This window comes from Harpia harpyja, chromosome 19 (genome assembly GCF_026419915.1).
Source record: "Harpia harpyja isolate bHarHar1 chromosome 19, bHarHar1 primary haplotype, whole genome shotgun sequence".
NCBI lineage: Eukaryota > Metazoa > Chordata > Aves > Accipitriformes > Accipitridae > Harpia > Harpia harpyja.
The window spans coordinates 5,939,344-5,960,337 of NC_068958.1; the positions used below are offsets into that span (position 1 = coordinate 5,939,344).

The 20,994-nt window shown below is 43.3% G+C and overlaps 1 protein-coding gene across 4 annotated transcripts in view; it reads right to left on the reverse strand.

Moving 5' to 3' along the window:
• Window positions 1–4,519: 4,519 nt before the first annotated feature.
• Window positions 4,520–20,994, reverse strand: part of NUP214 (nucleoporin 214) — a 46,238-nt gene continuing 29,763 nt past the window's right edge. Inside the window, exons 29-36 of one of the 4 annotated variants that reach the window (XM_052816018.1) lie at window positions 17,671–19,434; window positions 16,066–16,136; window positions 15,364–15,517; window positions 12,981–13,130; window positions 9,986–10,157; window positions 6,292–6,434; window positions 5,442–5,466; window positions 4,520–4,748 (exon numbers count right to left, since the gene is read on the reverse strand). In XM_052816018.1, the coding sequence (XP_052671978.1) occupies window positions 4,715–4,748; window positions 5,442–5,466; window positions 6,292–6,434; window positions 9,986–10,157; window positions 12,981–13,130; window positions 15,364–15,517; window positions 16,066–16,136; window positions 17,671–19,434 (2,513 nt within the window). In that variant the 3' untranslated portion in view covers window positions 4,520–4,714. Of the gene's footprint in view, window positions 4,749–5,441; window positions 5,467–6,291; window positions 6,435–9,985; window positions 10,158–12,980; window positions 13,131–15,363; window positions 15,521–16,065; window positions 16,140–17,670; window positions 19,435–20,994 lie in introns of all 4 variants that reach the window. The other 3 variants (XM_052816016.1, XM_052816017.1, XM_052816015.1) reach the window with 3 other exon arrangements.

A 20,994-nucleotide genomic window follows, 5' to 3' on the forward strand; every position in this document is an offset into this window, starting at 1 on the left:
GGTCTGACCCTACCCCAACTCGTAACTTTGGGGTTGTCCCATACTTCCCCCTCAAAACAGAGCAATAGCTTATTTCACCTTCGATGCAGAAGCCGTTCTGACATCACTTAAGCACAGGGCATTTGAAGCGCTGAAGCTCCTGGCGCCTGCAGAGCAGAACTGCAGAGGGATTCTGCAAGGAGCACTGACCCGGGAGCGACTCCAGCACCCTGCTCCGAGAGAGGGTGGTATGAGATGGCGGTGGTCTCCTCCAGTGCTGGAATAGGACACTGATGAGGCAGGACTGCAGCCTGAGGCCAGAGCATCGCCCACGGCTGCGTGTGCCCAGGAACCTGCAGCACCAGGGCTCAGCAACAGCCCTGCTATATCGTTCGAGCAACGCGCTTGCTGGCAATACACAACTTCGTTTTTATCTCGCGTTCAGGGAACGGTGCGAGTTCAGATACAGGCACTGGCAGCACAAAGTGTGCCTGTGTGCGATAAAGGCATGTATGGAGAAGTCCCGGCTCTGCAGCGGGAGCCAGAGACACGTTTGCAGAGAAGGAGCTTTGCAACCTACTGGCAATTGCAGAAAAACCAAGTGGGGATGGTGCGAGACAGGGAACGTGCTGTGCATAACCGCGGGACCCTCGGGGAGCCGAGACAGAAGCCCATGGGCACAGGTAGGCCGGCAGAGTTGAAAAACGTGCCGACGCATCCAGGCTCATTCCTCGGCGAGGACGTCGGTCTTTTCTCGATGGCTGCAAGACCCTAGGGCCTCGCTGCTGCAAGAGGGAGAAAGGACAGAGCTGGTCTTGCTGCCGACCGAGGGCTGCTCATCCCCACCGAGCTGCAGCCGCCTCTTCCCAGCCCCTCGGGCTCAACGCGACATTTATCTAGGAACAAAAACTCCCCCGGCACTACCAGACACACTCATGCCAAAGCCTCATGCAGGATTATTTTTCCTTGTAAGCAATGCTGAAAGCAATGCACAAGGGCAGGACACATGAAAACTAAGAAGGGATAAATAAAATGTCACTTCAGCCTCTGGGCCTGCAGCAGCAGGGACACGTACACGGACTGACGGGGCGAAGGCAGGCAGCTCTGCACAGGACGGCTGGCAGGGTGCAGGGACCAGTGTTGGCCAAGGCTGTGCCCCTGGTTCCTTGGCAAAGGGGTGGGAGGAGAGGTAAGTGCCACTGCCTGCCTTCACCTTTCCACGGCCTCGCTCCCTGCTCCCAGCAGCTGGAACAAAGGTCCGAGACGTTCAGCAGGACTTTTCTGACCTCCACCATCTTTCACAGAGATCCTACTCACCCCTGAGACTCACCGCACACACGCAAACACACCACAGCAGCTCGCTGTTGAGGCCAATAAGCCCATCCTGAGCCGGACGGTCGTGTCAGAAACACGTCTGGTTTCTCCCACGGAGCATTGCCAAGGTTTTGGTCATCAGCACGTCAGCTCTGTCCCCGGCACTGCTCAAGCAGGAAAGCGGCCATCAGCGACGAGGCAAGCCGAGGGATATAACCCAGCAGCACGGGATGAACTTCAGCCCTGCGATCCCTCCTCGGTTCGACAGCAGACGGATGCCACTGGCATTTGTCCTCTGGTCGCCTCTCTGCACCACGGCACTGCGGCACAGAAGGGCCAAAGAAATTATGTCCTTCCCTCCCAGGAGACAGATCCGGATGGAGGGGTATGGCCGAGACCATGCGTATTCTGGAATACCAAGTATTATACAGTAAAAACCTTTAAAACAAGAGATTAAATAATTCTTCTTTCTTTTTGTGCCTCTCTGTTGCTCTTTTAGCCTTCAAGGAAGCGGAAATCCCCGGTCTGGTCTCTCCATGGGTTTGGGGAGATCCTCTCTACGCCTCAGGCTCCCCTCTGCCCACCAAGTCTGTAACACCATCATTAGTGCTCTGCCATAGCAGAGCATCACCAGCCCTCGGCTTGCCACTGCCTCAAGGCCATGGCGTAGTCTCAGGGGAGGGAAAAAATAAGTGTGTTCTTTCATTAGAGATAATTAAGAATCCACCTTTGATAAAAGCCTTGGAGGATTTCTTCTCATACTGAAATGGCATGAAAAAAAGGTACAACCACATTAACACAGACAAAATGATAAGTTCCTTCAGAGTAGCTGTGGAATGGTTGCTCTTAGTTATTTGAGGATTAACCAGCACAGACAATAAAACTACTGAAACAAGGGCTCCAAGCTCAGCTAGTCCTTGGCTTCTTTACCAGGTCTGCCAAGACTGGGGCTATCTGTGTTACTAGCTTTATTCTTTGGTGGACATCTGTCCACAAAAAACTGGACAGAGGCCATGAGATCACAGGCCACTTAACACAGATGACAGACTGTAACAGCTTCTGGCAACCACCAACCAAGCGCCACACGCACTTGCCAAGTCCTTGAGTCATCTAATAAAAATGCAGGTTTTTCAAAGTCGACTTTGCTACATTTTGTGCATATTCCTGTGGGCTTGTGGTCACGATCAGCCTCTCTATGCTGCTCAGCTCCTCCAGCAGCTACTATGGAAACCAGGAACAGCACCCATTTCTCAAGGGCAGATAGTTCAGGGGGTTGGGTTGTTTCAGCCATGATTTTTGGAAGCATTGCAAGAAAATGCATGTTCAATCAGCACCTGGAGTAATTCTAATAGCTCTTCACTTGCAGAGGGTAAAGGAGTTAAACAGGTACCAAGCAGTACAGCAGGGACAACCCCCAACTGCTCCCATCATTCCAAAAAAGAAACTTTAAATGGCTCAGCACGCCAACATCACATTCTTACCAAGCCAATCTTCTCCATAGCAAGAGGTTTATTAGCTATCTGGGGGAGCACAGCTGATACGGCCTTGCTAGGAGGTGTCGCATGCCACAGCAAGGGGAGATTAATGCAAAGAATTTAAGGTCAATGGTTTGGGCCAGCTGCTATTTATAAAGAGGAAGCAAAGCAGAACAGCAGTATCACCTCTAGGCCTTAAGAAATGTTGTATAGTCAAGGAGAACATACTGGGAGGGCACACTTCAACCCATCTTCAGCTTTTTCTTCCATCTCCAAACCAGCAAATTTCAGAAAATTTTCTCCTCTGTTCTAGTGCTGTGGTCCCAGGATCCCTAGCACTCGCTCTCTTCCATTAGAGGGGAAGGGAGGTTATAAACAAAACCCCGACAACAGTGCTGCCTCTAATAGGACATGTGGCACACCAAGGTTCATGATCCGGGGCATATGTAAAAGCCTTAGAGCCTATAGTCTTGCAAAGCCTCTCCAGATCTAAAAATAAGCCCTCCGTGTACACTATATTTCCTGTATTTCAGTGGTCTTCCTTTTTAAAGGGCACCTACCTAATGTCATTCCCAGGTGCAGAGATAGGAAGGACACTTTCCACAACTAGGACAGGAGTTAGGTCGAACGCTAACATTTTAGGTTGACTTGAAAAAAGCAGTTTCTTCAGGAACTGTTGATAGATATAAGTATTTAGTTTATAAGACTGGACATGAAAACAAGCAGTTACCAACTATTTACAATTCCAAAAAGTGACCACATGCCCACCAAACCAGAAAATGACACTTGTCATCATATTGTGTAGTATTTAGGGGAGGTGAAAAAAAAAAAAAAAAAAAAAAGAAATGTTAGAACTTTTCTGCTGAAAATAGAAAAAGCAGAAGTAGCCCAAAATGTCCTGAAAGGACCAACAAGATAAAACCATCCAATCTGCATGTATTCAACTAATACATAAGCTGTTATTTCAAATGCATTTTTCACAGAGCAACAAAAACCCATTACATCATTTAGAGGTTTCATGGAGGTCAGATGCATCAAATAGAAAAAGTGTTTGTCCAGAAGGCCTTCAGGGCATTCTTTAAAACATTTGCTCAGTATGTTCAAGTATAAACATATGAGAATTTCACAAATGATATTGACTAAAGCTAAGAGCTACAGGGAAAAAGTACAATCTCATACATGTTAGAAAAAATGTAGCTGACAGTAGAATCCAACAGCCAAAGCCTTAAGCAGCAAAATCACTAATGCCTCTGGATGGAGGTCACACTTCTAATTCAAGGGCCAGAAGTTTTCCCTATAACCTGAGTTCCATTTTCTGAGTTCTGTAAAATTTAGAGAAAGGTAAAAATAGGAGAGCTTTTACTTCCCACCCCTTTGCTGAATGTTACTGCCATGGGAACGTGTTCTGCACGCTGCCAGTTTCTTCTCAGTTAATTTCCTATTTCTCCACTAAGCCTCTGGCTCACACATGACTCACTTTTAGCACTTCAGTGAGATAAGCATGTGCCCCATCCTATACTTAAAATTAGCAGGGCAAACTTCAGCCCCTTCTTAAGGGCCTAGGATAATCAGTCATTCTCTTCAATGAAAAATGTGCTGGTTTGTATCAGGAACCAACGTGAGCTACCCCCTTGTCTAGGCAAGGGATGAACAACATAAAGCTAAGTCCAGTACGGGGCTGGTAACCACAGCATACATCTATTTCCTCTAGATGCAGGGAGATAAACCCTTCCAACACAAATAACATCAAGGCAGATAAAATAGTTTAATATAGAGCGAGAACAAGTGTTGCATAAAAATAAGCAGAATCTTTTTCTTAAAAAAAAAAAAAAAAAAAAAGTCTGAGAACTCGTATTTAAAAGAAAAGCTGTTTGGATATTGATCCTGTAGGTGACTCATGAATGCAGGAGCTATGGCACAGTTCTAAAGGAGAGTTCAGGATGTTCCTAGCTTCTCCATCCACTAAACCCAGAGGAAGATCTGTGGAGCAAGAAAAAAAACCAACACAGCAATGAGTGCTAGAGTCTCCCTCAGGCAGTATTAATTCAGCAGATCTCTCAAACTTCCAGTCTCCCTAGTATCAGAAGCTTATTATGAGAATGCATTGGTATTTCTAGCATCTTTTACCTGAGACTGCATCAACACACACTAACTAGATATAATTATGCTTATTCTAGAGCCTACCATCCGGAGAGATACGGGCTCTCTCTACTTGGCAGGGAAACAACAAAGTTTAAGAAACTTGCTAAAAGTAATCCAGCAAGCCAGCGGCAGAGTGGATGAGAGTTAACCTCAGCTCTTAGTCCCATTCTTTAACTGTAAAAATCATCACCTCAATTCAGCCGGAAAAGTACCGATTTATTTCATTCCTTGTTTCAACCTGATAAATGGAGTAGATACTAGATTCACACATGCAGCTTCATGTGCCTGAGAGGTGGAGAAAGAGCATGATCTAACTGAAAATTCTCTCTTATATGAAAGATTAAACTCACTGGAAAGCACACATTCAGAGCCTGGACTTTGAGCTCTATGCAGTGCTCTATGCACCAGAAAGGAAATCAGAACTAGCATGTTACTGCTACTTTCAAAGCTTGCTCTTGTAAACCATTCAACTGTTTTATTCTGATTCTGTTCGTATTTTTAATGAAGAGTTAGACACAAAATGGTACTTACGTGTTAGATGATCCAAAACCAAACCCTGAAAGAAATGCAAGATTAGAAAAATAATTGTTAAAAGGTAAAATGAATGCATAACATTTGTAGTAAATGTCCCCTCCCACACACAGATTGAAAAACGTTTCTTTCCTGCCTTAGGCCAGGGAAGGAGCGATGGGCAAACAATGAAAGTCAAATCTCCATCTAGAAGAAAAGTGACTTGCCTTGGTTCCTAAGAGGGCTTTGCTTTCACTGCTAATCAGCTAGGTCCATTCATTAGTAGCAACTGCATACAATGTGCCTGGTTTATTCACCTCTCCATGAAAATAGAGGGCTGCTTTCTGAAGGTGAAGTTTGTGCTTAATGCAAGCCAATGGTGACAGGCAGACCACCAATGAACATATCCTCTCTCAAAGGCTCTGTTCTCAGCCCTGTGTCAATCACTGCAGCTTCACTGAATTACATCAGATGAAAATTTGGCCATTGGTGTTCTAGCTCAATTTTCCAGTGCATATTCTTCTGACATTAAGTACTTACATACAGATACCCACGCATATGGTACTTTCCTTTGAGAAGAAAGAACAACTCCACAAAAAGGGGTGCAAAGCAATAATCTGATGAGGTGTGCAGAAGAAGAGTGATTTACTGACATGCCACACAGCCAATCAAGTGATGGAATTATGAGCTAATGTCTGAGAAGACGCTACACCCCACCCTGCAGCTCAGTTCTCCAGGACACAGTGCCTTCCCTATAGCACGACCAGGAGCAGGCAGATTTTTGACAGGGAGCTGAGGAGTCACACCCAAGTTCCAGGGAAAAATGGAGACATAGGGCCTGTTAAGTTCATTATATTTTAGCTTCTCCTACCTCCTCCACCTGTCCCAAAAGCTGAGAATCCACTGCTTTGTGTGCCGAAACCGGTACCCTGCTGTGACAGCGATCCAAATGTTGGGGTATTTTGATTTGCTAGCGTGCCAAACGATGCTGTATTGTTACTGGTACCACCAAACCTGCAGTTTAAAGAGAAAATTTGTGTTTGCAAGCATCTTCTCACTTACACTGCAAGTTTGTCCCCATACCCGCAATGATAACAGTGCACTCCTTAAACGAGGATACATCAAAAGAACGAGACCACATAATTGTTCATTCTGGAAAGTGATTTTCTGGTTTGGGAAAGGCTATCGTACATACAAATGTCTGTTCAGCTGCCATTCTGCGCCAGGCAGAAAGGCAAATATGTTCACGCTTACACAGGGTAATGTTTTCAAGTGCTTGGAAATACCAACTCCCGCCATCAAATGGAATATATTAATTCACCCCTTTAAGCTCAAAAGTACAGCATTGTTTCGTTTCACAAACAGGGCAGCAAACACAGAATTGGTATGAGCTGCTCATGGCCAGAGCACAAAGCAGAACCTAGATACAGAGCCCAGACTCTTGACTTTCAGATGGTACCTTACCACTGCCCATGTAAACCATCTGCAGATTTCTCAATTCCTTTCTCTCCCCAGCCCATTTTGAATCACACACAGTTCCAGTGCTTTCCTGAAGATCTGCACCTACGTGGCACTTCTCCCCTTTGGTTTACTTCCCTAAATGCTTTTGGGACTGAAATAAGAAACACTTTTATGTATGGAAATTGGTCTCCCTTCTCCACCCACTCCGTCCAACCAGGTATTGTAGAGCTATCAGCATGACACACTAATGAGACCACAATATGCATTACGGTTCTCTGCTCCCCCCATAGACTTCTCCCAATTCTGAACGTAAGAGGTGCACTCAAAAAACGAGCTTCAATTTTTTCTCTAACTTAAACTAGGCAAAATGCAGACACAAAATTTTCAAATGACAAGCTCCACTAAAGCTCTGCAAGTGCACAATGCTACTACAACTAACCCAGCACCAGCTCTCCCCTGAGCAGACAGTTGGTGAAGTCAAATAGTGTGCCAGCTTTGCAAGGCTGTGCCTCACACAAGCTACTGTCATTTCTGACTTAAAATATGAACTGACAGCACATTAACCCACCCCCCCATCCATCCAGATCTAGTAGACTTTAAAAAAAAAAAAACAAACCAAAAAAAACCCCAAAAAACAAGCCACATCAAAACATATCTCTCCAGATAAAAGACAACCCTTGTAGCAGTGTGACAAGCAATTCATCTGGTAAAGGACATCACTTCTCCTATCCCAGACACTGTCAACCATAGACACCACTTCCATATACTGCATTAGCTACAACGGGCAGTTCAGTGACTTTGCATCTTTGGCCCTGCTAACCATCCCCTGTGCCTCTGGTTTGGCTCTTGACCAATGTACCTTGCAGACAACTTCAGCCTAGAACCACAAATGTGGTTTTCTCAGCAAGGGCAGAACAGGTGTTGTAGTTCTTTTTTAAAAGCAGCAAGATGGGGTGATGCATTTGAGAACAAGAGGTTCTTACAGTTCCATCTCCTCAGGACTACGCCACTAAACACACAAATTACGTGTACCCGGTGAAAGGAAGTGGAGGTGAAAATAGTGACATGGAAACTTGTGGTTCAAATTGCTTCTTTCAGTTACAACTAGAAGAACATGCCTGTTGAAAAAATGCTAAGCATAGTAGGAACAGAGAAACAGGCTAAGCTATAGAACAGATTTTTTTTTTTTTTTAAACATATAAAAGACATGAGATACAGTCATCGCCTGGTAACAATTTAATCAAACCTATCTTGCCCGGATTTTCAAGTCTTTTGTAAAGCTCCTATACAAAACAGAATTGAGAGGCACTTGAGGTTAGTTTATGAAAGCAAAACAGTATGTGCTCACAAACAGTTGGAATTGCAGACTTTGAAGAAGTGTAGTGGCTTCTATTTTTGACACCCGAGTCATTTATCAAGTGATGCAGATTTTTCAGAACTGAAGCAGCAATGAATTGCATGTATTTAAGTTAGCAGGGTGTTCTCAGGAACTCGGAGCTAATACTGCACAACGTATTGGCAAGTAACATCTTTGGATTTGGGATTTTTAAAGTTTCACTTCAAGAGAAAGGCAGAAAGGAAGTCCTGCACAGATGCTACATTATACTGCAGAATTAAACTATTGCTCAAAATTTTGCAGTAAGATTTGGGTTTTGTAAAGCTGCCTGGGAATTTTGCACACTCTTTTAAAGTTTTTAAAATCAAAATCAAATTCCTCAGGTAACTCTGAAAATATCAGACTGAGTCTGCACCTTTCTAACAGAGAAGAAATTCTCAAAACTCCCCACAAGTTAAGCCAATGAATTATCTTTCTTGAGTCTGCCGACTGCTTATGCAAGACCTCTGTTTGCATCACCATGCTTCTTGTTCTGAATCCCGTCTTATCTTTAAGCTTCCAACATTGTCACTGAGCGCGTCCAGTTTCAGTACAAAATCCTGCAGCACAATGGCTGAAAGTTGGAACGGAACAAAATATCAGCTGAATTGAAGCTAAGTTGTCCCTACAAGCGCATCCTTCTTTGTGCGGATTTAATTAAGCTGCCTCTATTTTTACCCTTTCCAAAGGGACTCTCCAATTTGCTGCACCAGAGTTCAGGACATAGCAGAAGAACCTAGCTGAAGCCTCCCACAGCTCAGGGGTGCCCTGGCAGATGGGTATCTGCCTAACCTCATGGGAAATTCACAAGTTACACTTCTAGATGGTCTAACGTGCCTTATGTAAGGGCAGTTCCTCCTGAAACTAAAGACAAATGCTTGTGAAATATGTAAACCCTAAGACCGGGAAGGCATCCAGTTTCCTCTTTTCACTGGAAGTTTTTCTTTTTTTAATTGGGTCTATTCAGTCTGAATATAATTGTAGGGCGTGAAGGAGAGTTGCTTGCTGGTAGTGCCATGTTGAAGAAGTGCATTTGCTGCCTATCGCAGAAGCTGCTTTGCAAGGTTTGAAATTCTGTATAATAGGAATAATGTGCTGTCTGCTCTGGTGCCAAGCACAGGCTTAAGGGGTAAAGAAACAGGTAAAAACAATCAGTGTGGGATAAACACAAATTGCTCTGGGAGCACAGGCTGTCACAAGTGCTTCGTCCCACCCCACAAAGGTGAGAGAAGAGACTGAATTCTCATTAGTATCTCTAGGCCAAATCTCACAAGTGGATAAGGTGGCTAGACAAAGTCACAGATAATGATATTTATTATTTTCTTTGCTAGGCATAGTTTGTAGGCCTAGATTTGAACTCATTAAGTGTGCACACAGAAAATACTCCTGCATTTCCTTAGACACTTGCAAGATGACTCACATCCCCCCTCACCCTGCCCCCCACCCCAATCTCTAAAGCTAGAGATTCAACATAGGAGTTTCAGCATTAAAACGAGATCATACACATTATTTCCTTTGGGGTTAAAGCCTTATTTCTATGCCTTTTTTATATTTAAAAAACAAACAAACAAGCAAAAAGCCCCAGAACCCCCACAAACCAAGGATACTTAGAGCTTAGCCATCAATCACAGAATATATTCTTTACATTAATGCAGCAGAGGTAACAGCATAATAGTTTTTGTCACGCAAGAACATTGTTTTCCCAAACCCTGGACCCTGGTTGGCTTACCCAAATCCTCCAGCGCTGGCTGCTGCTGTACCCTCGCCGAACACTTTGCCTCCCGTTGAGCCCAGAGGGCTTGAAAAGGTTGGGGCTGAACCGAATGCTGGCACCCCTCCAAACCCAGGGGATCCCCCAAAAGTCGGAGGGCTGCCAAACACTGGAGCAGCACCGAAGCCACCTGAGCAAAACAGAGGCAAAAAAGGGAAAAGAACATCACGTAAACAATAATACAGAAAGAGAAAGAGAAAACAAAACCTAAATTTCCTAGTAGACAATCTCCATAATGGCGCTGTTCATCTTATCATGTGGACACAGCATTATTTATAAAACTAACCGCCACAAAGCTTCCAAACTGCAAGGTATTTTGTTACAAAGACATGGATAAAAGTGCCTGAATGCATGCAAAAAACCTGCAACTGAGTAAGAGACTATCCAGAAGAAAACCACATTCTGGGTCTCTTGAACATTTGAGCACAAGATCAACTCAATCCCCAGAGCTGTACTGGAAGGTGGTAATATATCATGCATGCGCTTGCACACTGTGAAGGAATCTCCACTTGCGTTATATAAAAAAGACCAGTATCTTAATCGTGAGATAGCAAACATGCACAATAACCAAGTTATAGTAAAAATACATACAACAGGTGCTAGACTGATGCTTTTATTATTATTATATAAAAAAAAAAAGACATATCCATCCTTCATCATAAAACTAGCACTCCTTACCAGAAAAAAAGCTTAGCTTATGCAGTCAGTTTTAAAGTAAAGTTCTGCTCATCACCATTTAAACAAGTTACTATCCAAAGGAACTGCATGTAACAATGCAGAACGAAAAGTCTGCTGTAAAGGTCACCTTTGTGAACATTTGCTGCTGTGGTTTGGTTGCAGTGTTTTACTCTGGCTTCTAATCTAAAGCTGTGGAAGGACATACAAGTGTCCTGTGGACAGAATTTCATGCATGCAAGTGCTTAAACTGGAAGAACTCCCCAGTGCAATGGACAAGTCTCCCCCATCTCTTAAGATCAGAGGGTAGATTGCAAGCTTGCTTTTTAGGTGCTCCAGTGATGCAAAAAGATTCAGGAGGCAGGGTCTTATCTAATCCTGGTTTAAGTGGTAGAAACTAAGATGCAATGATTAAATGCCAGGTCAGTGGAACTGCACGATTCCTGCAGGGAATCAAGAACTGAACTCTGCTGTTGGCAATTTCTGCTTGGGGTTTAGTTGCCTTCTGCAGGTCTGAATGGACTTCTACCCAGATTATTTTATTCTACGTTCATCTGCTGATATTATTGGCCTGTTTCTAACTGACGTTGTGGAATGTGAAGGACACCTGCTCTTTTGTTTGACTAGGGATGAGGATGGGATACCACCACACATTTTAATACCCTGGGTGAAATTCCAGTCCATGTCAAGGTAATGGATACTGTTTGGCTGTAAACACAGAAGGTCTGGGAAAAAAAAAACAAAAACCAAAAAACAATGCTAGGCCTAAATTATTTAAACACAGATCAGATATCTTGTTACCTCTCTCTCTAGGACCTTAGACTATTTATCACAGGGCCTGAAGCTTTGCTCAGCATACGCTCTCTTCTGCAATGCCTATTAACATGTTTCACTTTCCTTTCTCCACTATTTGTAAGTGGTGAAACCAGGACAAAGGGGGATTCGAATCAAGTAAACCTTTCCACCGCAGCTGGGAGAGGAAGACACACCATTCATTTCAGTATTTAGCAAATATAACCAGAGGAGAGAAGGCTCTGAGGGCCTCTGTCAGAGTGGATGTGCCTTCTGCAGAAACCTCTTGAAAATCCCATCTCAAGAAGAATTTTGAAACCAAAATAATAAAAAGCAAGGAAAGAGTCACTGGGTGAATGAAAGAAGAACTTCCTTCAGGAATGCCTTTCTCCTCCTCTAGTAAAAATAACAGATGGGAGGTATGCCTGAGACAAGAAACTCAGTCCGCTACCAAGTGGAATGCAATACTTGAGAGACACTTTACAAATGGTTGTTGGATCTGATAGCATCATCATTACGCTCTCACCCACTTCACTGACACGAGAGCACTGCTACTGCCAAAGCAGAGAGCGCTGCCTCTCAAAGCACTGCTTCTCCAAAGGGAGCTCTTGAGCACCATTGTCTCAAGACAACTTCAAGGATGACCAAGCCTCCCCTACTTCCCCCAGTGATGAAGCTTCAATAGACACACTTGGAGCAGAACATCTATCTTCATCAATGTTCACTGTAAGAATGGTCTGAGGATAGAGAAGAAAAGCTTTGCTCTGCCTGACCCTTTGGACCTCCATTTTTGCCTGGTAATTAACAGAATGAACATTTTGCCATTCAGTTCTAAAGAACATATCACAGTCACCACTACTTTTGTGGCTCGCTCTTTGGGCAGATGACAGTAAAAAGAAAAGAGGTTTTGTGAAATTTCCAATATTTGATTCAATTAACCAACAGAGAGAACAACAGCTCAGCCACAGAAGAAAGTACGATGACAGGTCAGACTGATTTCAAAAGAGAAGGACCTGAAGCATGTCTGATAAGAATTTTACGAGGAAGCTTTCCCACTGTAGACACTTGTGCACTCACTCACATGAAGAAATGGGGACAAAAAGGGTTACAAAACCCACAGTGAAGTTTGGAAGATAATATTCCAAGGAAGCATCTAAAATAGGAAAAATTTATTCAGTTCCATGTTCGGTACTCTTCATTGTACGGTACATAGCTCTCTGCTCTTAAACTGCAATGGGAATTTCTGGAATGAACACCTGAAAATGTAGTTTACTGGATGCTTTTCTGCACAAGAGACTGTAAATCACTGCCTTGAATCCACCAGCTAAAGTTCCATTCACTAAGCCATTAGTTATTTTGTATTTGTTGTTCGGAGACAATTCATGTACATGTACTGAGTCCAGGCTCATATCTATATGGTATAATACTCTACTAAATAGCTCTCAGGTAAGTGTGGGTGCTCGTAGTGAGTGGAATAACAAAGTACCTGCTTTGTTTGGACTGGAGAACCCAAAGCCTTGAGATGCCACGCTTCCACCACCAGAGCTGAAAGTGCCCGTAGGCTTCTGGTCTCCAAAAGATGAGCTGCCAAATCCAAAAGTCTTTGCTCCGCTGTTTCCAAATAAGCTAGAAGAATCTGGGGAGATGAAAAATACTTGTGAAGCTCATATCAGACAATATTCTACATTACACTTCATTAGCTGCATCAGAAGAAAGGGAAATGCCTTTCACTTCCCCAACCCCAAGCACAAAATGAACACCACATTGAAAACAGCACTCTGCAGAGAGAAGCCAAGTTTTCCCTTATTCCTACAGGGCTTTGTAGTTCCACAAAGATCCATTCTGGATCTGGTGGACCACTGACAACCCTTTATTGCTACAATCTAGCAAATCACAGTGATGGATGATTTGTTTAGCTGCATCCTGTGCTGCAGTCACTAAAAGACGATCCCTCAAGCAAGAAGTCACAGCAGCTAGAATCAGTCTCTTGTAACAACACAAATATCAGTCCACCACAAATTAAAGATTCTCAGCTATTTTGGCAATGGCCAGTATTTCTTAACATGACTATCTGACAGGACCTTAAAGTAGGAGCCAAACTTTTCCAGCCCTACTGAGAAATAACTCAAGTTTTAATCTTTCACAAGGCTGCACAGAGTTTTAGCATCTAGTGGCAGGACACAGAATAACCAAAGCTCTTCTCTGGTGAACCATCTGTTTTATTTCATCACAAAACCCAGCACTGCAATAAAGGAGGACTAAATTAGTAAGGTTAGGGAACTGACCTCAACCATTAATCCCAATGGATCATTAAAGATGTAATAAAATAAATGGATTTGCTCTCCCAAGACTTGAAGTGCTACTTCTAGCCGCTTGCAGCTAATTCTATGGCTTTCCCTTGTTCCCCTACTTTTATGTCTTAGACACTGCTTCCCCTTCTTTGTGCTTTCTACCTGCTGGACTCCACCCCTTCTGCTTTCCCCTTCTGCCGAACTCAAGTCACAAGTGATGAAATCACAAAGCCCGGCAGTCTCATTAAATAGAAGCCACACTTAAGAAATCATTATGAATAGGTTTTGTGACACCAAAATCCATGTAACAAGCACAGATCTGCAATAGCTGCACATGAAAGGCATGAGAGCGCCTGCTAGTATTTCAAACTAATTGCTACAGCAGACAGTGGCATACATGCATCTCAGCTCAAATTTTAGAGTATTACTGAGACCTGTTAGCCCAGAAAACTCAAGACTAGTGTGTTTTTAACTTGACTCTGGCATTTTTTAAAAAAATAATCATTACGCTAATAGACAGTGATTGATTCTTGCCTTTACTGTTAATCCTTTATAGCTTCTAGAAAAAATTTCTAATAGTCCCTTAAAGTCCCTGGTGCAAAGGAACCTGAGGGTAGCTTTAACGTATTCTTAACTACTTTTCATGCATCCTTTTGTTAGGTTGGTTGGCTGGGCAAGAAGCAACATGTGGGAAAGTTGGTGTGGCGCCTCACGTACAGATTGATTTAGCTGAAACACCCATGCGGACTGATGTCTTTTAGCTGACAAGTAGAGAAAAAGAAAGGACAAGTGCCGAGTTCCTCCTCCCAAAGAGGGCTTTAACACAATTCCTCTCATCTACCCAGCTTTCACGATGCTTGTACAAGTTTATCTGTGAGAAACCCACCCTGTCTATCAAACCTGGATAAAAACTGATAAAAGGAACTCTATAATTCTGCTTCCTTACCAAAACAGACCACATCTCCAAACCAACCACTGAGCATATTTATTTTTCTTTACTACATCCATGTGACTGAAAAAATTCACATCTCCTAGACACAAAAAATGACTGAGAACTTATCCATATATTATAGCAAGTTTTGATAAAATATCTTGCATGTGCTGCATAAAGATAGCCATTTCTACAACAAAGCTGAGGAAACTGCTATCCATCACATACTTCTTAACTTGGTTTCTCTTGAGCATAGGATTCTTAACAATTTTTACAGTGTTAGGGCAGATGAGAAATAATTAAAGCTTTCTAACTTCCAACCAAGTTGGAAGCAGAAATTCAGTGACAAGAATTTAGAGTATTTGATTTTAAAGAACCATTTGGCCAAGAATTCCCTACAGTATATATTCTTCACACTTCTTGCATCTGCTTGTTTGTTTCAACAGCTTCCCTACTTGTTTTGCACAAACCTAAAAGAAAAATTCTGGATTACACATCATGCATACTCTCTGTCTCTGTTAACCCCTAGAAGACTTTCATGTTAACACAGAATTTACTCAAAGACAACTAGTGGCAGAAAAGCAGATGGGATCACAAAAGCAGATGGAAATGACAGCACGTTTTCTATTCTTGTTTTGTTCACTTACTCTGGGAAGCTGCAGATCCAAATCCTCCACTGGAGGAACTGAATGGATTCTTATTGGCTGCATCCTGACTTGGCTTTCCTCCCAAACCACTGAAGAAGCCTCCACCTCTCCCACCACTTCCAGCTGCAAACAAACCTCCACTGGACGAAGATGGCTGCTAGAACACAAAAAGGACAAAAAAGGGGATTTAAGATAAGTCAAAGCAGCACAGGCCCCCGAGGCTGATTTTTCTGTCTGGCCTGTTCCTCTGGATGTACAAAGGGGCTGATGAACCAGCAAGCAATTACCTTCCAACACGTAATGCAATGAAATCTTATTTAAGTCTTAAACCTTGTCTATGGTACAGAATAATGCCTTTGAAACTTGCCCTACACTGTCCACTTTCTATTTAGCATGGAATAAAGGCAGGTGACTTACTGCATCTCTATCTTACCTGGCATGTGATAAAATGTTTTTCTCCCCATACCCCTTGGAAAACATTCACGCGGATGCTGCTTTGGTACCCACTACAACAGCAAATATCTTCGGTACAGACTGGGACACTTTTTACTAAGCATATCAAATTGTTGGGTTTTCTGTTTTGGTTGGGGTTTTTGGTCGTTGGTTTTTTGTTTTTAATATATCGGAAATAGGTAGGGAACCCTGAACAAGTCCACTATACATAACAGTGTCTTGTTTCTACAAAAACCAATAAATACTTGCCTGGCCAAAGACAGTGCCTCCAGTATTAGCTGCTTGCCCAAACACAGAACCTGTGTTACTAGAACCAAAACCTGCTAAGAAAAGAAAAGAAAATAAACCACCAGAACAATTACCAGGTTGTAAGACAATTCAGGGAGGTGACACTAGTCCAGAACAGGGAGAGGACAGGTCTCCCATGCCAAAACACAGGGATACAAATGATGTTACCAAATGTATGTAGGTTGGACAAATTTAAAGTATGTGCCAACACACAAATAATCAATTCCATTGAAAGTTTATCTGAAAGTCATTCTCCTTTTCTCGTCAGCCAACTTAAAAACAAACAGAAAATAAAAGGTCTTTTCACTTGTGGGACTGTTGCTAACAATATAAGGGAATTGAATTTCTGTTAACATTGCTATAATAATGCTGTAAGTCATGAACAAGCACTGTAGCATTCTGATTGCCCTTGGGTAGGGAGGATCTGAGCTTTGTTACCTAAAGATTCCCGTTATAGATAATGAAATGTTTTGATTAAAAAAAAAAAGAACTCCCCATTCCGTTTCCCAGTTCACTTAAATGTGCATTTTGTAATAAACCTTGCATTTCTATAATTAGAATACCTTTCTCAAGCAGAGTTCACTTCCCCCAGTTTAACTATTCTCTGTTACTGTAGTTAAAATGAGCAAGCAGTTTGCCTACAGTGCCATCATTTTTAATTAAATGAGCCTAATTAGTTTTTCTTCTTTGGAAATACAAGTTCTCTATTATTACTATGTACTTTTCACTTTTCCATGGGAGCTCTCTGAAGATTATACAGACAAAGCTTTGGAAAAAACCAATATATTGTAGCAATGTGGAGAACAAAAGGAGACTGTCAAAGAAGGTTTGGTCTGCGCAAGTATTCAATTTAACTATGTAGACAGGTAGCTAATGGTCATGTTACTGCTAGATTTAATTTTGAGATGTTTCCAAATGCAAAAGCGGATTTAACAGATTAGTTCCTTGCTAACCCATCACCTTGAGGGCTTAAAATTTTTTTGCCATCCCAGATTGTGACACAGTACTATACCTGGCTATACAGCCACTGTTGCACATACTTAATGCAGCCCACTGAAGGAAGTGCTGCATCTGTATTCTTTGCCTTGATTATGGTCTCAGAGCTGCCTTGCCACTTCAGTGTAACAATTTACAACAATGTACTAGTTTAAGATCTTTTACACCATGCTGAATCCAACCCACTTATTGTGCAACAGGCAGGACAAAACATAATTCAAAATTAAGTCAAAGTAGACTTGTAAGTATAAAATGAATGCAAGATTGGGTTGAAAAGGCTATATTCAGAGGCCTACTGATGAATAGCGAAGCAGAGCAAAAGCTTCTTTGGTCTCCAACGTTAGCCTCCCTCTCACACACACTGCAGCTCCTATTCTTTCTAGTTGGAACCCTCCCCCCACACACCAAAAAAACCCCAAACAAACAAAAAACCCACCATCAAGTGCCATAGGGGGGAAAAAAACCAAAGGCATTAAAAACTGTCCTACTTTCCCCAGTGATATACTGCTCTCTGTACTTCAGCCAGACAGCACTGCTGGGATATCGCATCTCCCTGCAGTTTGTTCTTACCTGAAGCTTGGCAGAAGCTGAACCCAGCAGATGATGTTGTAGTAGTAACGGCAGCAGCGCTACCAAAGACGGATCCCCCTTGCCCAAAGCCAGCGTTCTGCCCAAACACCGGAGGGCTGCTTTGTCCAAATAACCCAGCTCCAGTGCTGGCAGATGGCTGCCCAAAGGAAAAGGAGCTGGCGCTGTTGGTGCTAGCCGGTGCTCCAAAAACACTGCCACTGCTTGAGGCCGCTGTGGAAGCCGCTGGCTGGCCAAAGGTTGGCATTGTCCCAAACCCAGACTGGCTAAAGGTAAAACCACCTGAAGAACTGCTCGCTGGTTGCCCAAAGGTTGGTGCTTGTCCAAAGGTTGGCTGACCAAAGCCCCCGGTAGTGGTGGTGCCGAAAGCAGAAGTAGCAAAACCTGAGCTGGCAGCCTGTGTGGTAGCAGTGGCAGTGGACAAGGTACTGGTGGTGAGTTGCCCAAACGGAGAGGATGCTGTGGTACCTGCTGGTAGTTGTCCAAAAACAGGTGGTGTGGAAGGAGCAGCAGTTGCATCACTGGCAGGCTGGCTAAATGCTGATCCAGAAGAGCTGGAACTTGGAGGCTGAGAGAACACCGAGGAGCCTGCAGAAGTGGGGGCAAACACAGAGGCACCCACAGCTGGACTTTGAACACATGTAGTAACATCAGAGGTAGCGGCCAACGCACTTGTGGCTTCTGCAGGAGAGGCAATGTTTGTTGTAGAGGTTGTCGCTGAGACATTCTGATCTGGTGGGACAGATGCAGAGGTGGCAGGAGGCACCGGTGCCTTCAAATCACTTGTGGAGGCAGAAGTAGTAACAGCATCTGGGGGAGGTGCTGCCGATGTGGTGCCAGAGCCCCCAGAGACGGTGTCCCCAGCTGTGGCCTGGGGTAAAGCGGGTTCTTTAATGGACTCTGAAAGCTGTGTCTGTGGTTGTGGTGACTGCGTCATTGGAAGTGAAGGCCCAGCTGCTACAGCTTCATTTTCAGATGGCTTTTCTGACACAGACGGTAATTTGGCATCCCCTGCACCCTTATTAGAAGTTGCAGCAGGGACAACAGTTTGTGATGAACTCAAGAAATTTCCAAATGAGAGGGACGTTGAAGCAGTGAGAGTAGAAGGGGTAGAGGTGGATGTGCTCATACTGTTTGCTTGCTGAATACCAAATGAAAAGGTGGGTTTGTTGCCACTAGAGCCTCCAAGATTAAATACCCCAGAAGACCCTGTGTTGGTTATCTGGACATTGCCAAAGAGACTGCCTGTGGCACTAGTGCTGATGGACGGGGATGCCGTGCTAGCCGACGTGACTGCCGTTGAAGCAGCTTCTCCAGCTTTTCCTAATGACAGAGGAGCACCAAAAGTAAACCCAGAAGGTATTGTAGATACTTTAGTTGACTGTGCTCCTGCAGCACTGGTAGATGGTGTTTTAGTGGTGGTCTTGGCATTATCATCTACCTGACCAACCCGTAGTCCTGAGAAACTCCCAAGAGTTTCCCCAGCTAGATTGCCCTGAAACAAGTGATCTCCTGGTTTAGATGGAGGGATATCCAACTTGCCAGAGGCTGTGGAAGGAGCAGATGTTGTTACAGCAGGTTTGTTTGACTGGGTGCCATCTGCTGAGGAGCTATTTCCTACTAAGGCTCCTGGAGCACTTGCTGGCTTGAGGGATCCAAAAGCAAACGAGCTCTCGGGGACTACTCCAAATTTGGAACCCCCAGCAAGCGAAAATGAATCGGTCTGGGTGGACTCTTTAGCAGCGGCTGTCAGTGAGAGAGACAGAAGTTACAAATTGAGTTATGGTATGCAAAGCTCATTTATCATTCTTCAACAATAATTGCATGCGTTAGTGCTTCACAGATTGTTAGACGGTGCTCTTGCCTCAAAACTATAAAGCCTCTGACCATCAGGTAAATGCCACTTCCATGTGCATTCAGGAGACAACAGTGACATCTGAAGCCTTTATGGACAGGGTTGCAGTGACAAACACTGTTACTTTCATGTCATAGCCTCCACTTAACCATCCTTCTCTTTGAGTACAGACAACTTCAGCCTTTGGCTCCTATCTCTTTTTTAACAGTTTGATAAAAACATAAAAGACCTGGTTAGTACAGACCATTTGCTGTTAACACCATTTTCACCCCTTCTTAGTTGGTTCAGCTAAACAATTCCTGACATTCACTAAAGAACTCTGTTTAAACCAATGGCTCAGAACAGAGTTTGGGTCATAAAAACACTTTCTGGCACTTGAAGAGTCTTCTACAGAATCAAATCTTTCTTTACAAATTCAACTATTTATAGACCACTGACCAGCTTCTAGACAGCCTGTTTTCAGCTTTGAAAGACTAGACAAAAGCTCTCAAATGTAATTGCCAAAGCACCTCCACTTATAAGATATACTGCTCTCCAGCAGTGTGAAACTGCTGAAGTTTTAAGGGAGACTGGACTAGTTTTATCTGATGTATTGTCATTTCGTTTCTGAGTACCACACACAAATCCTGACTTGAAGACATTGCATTGGTGTTTGGACTATGGGTTGATTTGGACAAGGTACAGGAAATCTGCACGGAGATCAAATAACAAAGAGCAAAAGCTTCTTAGCACAGCTGGCATTATCCTTGTGTTTTACCCTATATTAAGTATATTTAAGCATATTAGTAACTGACACTGAATAATGTAGCATTTGTTTCCTCCTGAGGCACTAAATCTCCTTCTGTTCTTCTTCCATCACCAGCCAACAGAGGCAAAGGTGCTCCTACCATTTCCTGGAGCAGCGTGAAGTTAACTGCCCTCACACAACGCTGTTGTTTACAAGTCTGTCTCCTGCACCTCCCACTCCTCCTTTAATCAGTGTTATTTACCTAAGCTAACTGAATCTTCAAGTTTTAAGCCAAGTTAGTTCTCTCTGCTTAACGTCAACAGAATATTAGTAGCATTGCTGTGGCTGTGATGGTCTAAGGGTATAAGCAAGCCAAGATTTGTAAGAAAAGGTGGTATCTTTTATTAGAGCAACCAATAACATTGGAAGTGAGATTTTGACCATACAATCTCGTTTGCAAGACTGAAATTAGAGGCAGAAAGCTTCAAGAATATTATAAAGCAGATGTATCAGTCCCCTTTTTCCAGACTGGGTAAACATGGTCTACCTATGAAACAGAAAGGCAGCCTATATATCACCAACTCAATTTTAGAAGCCAGACAAAGCCATCCCAAGCATTCCACTCCCATTACTAAATACTCATTCCACTTAATGACAGCTTTCTGTGTCAGACCACCTCGGCAACTTTAAATTTACAGATTAAAGACAGCAGAGGAAATGACTA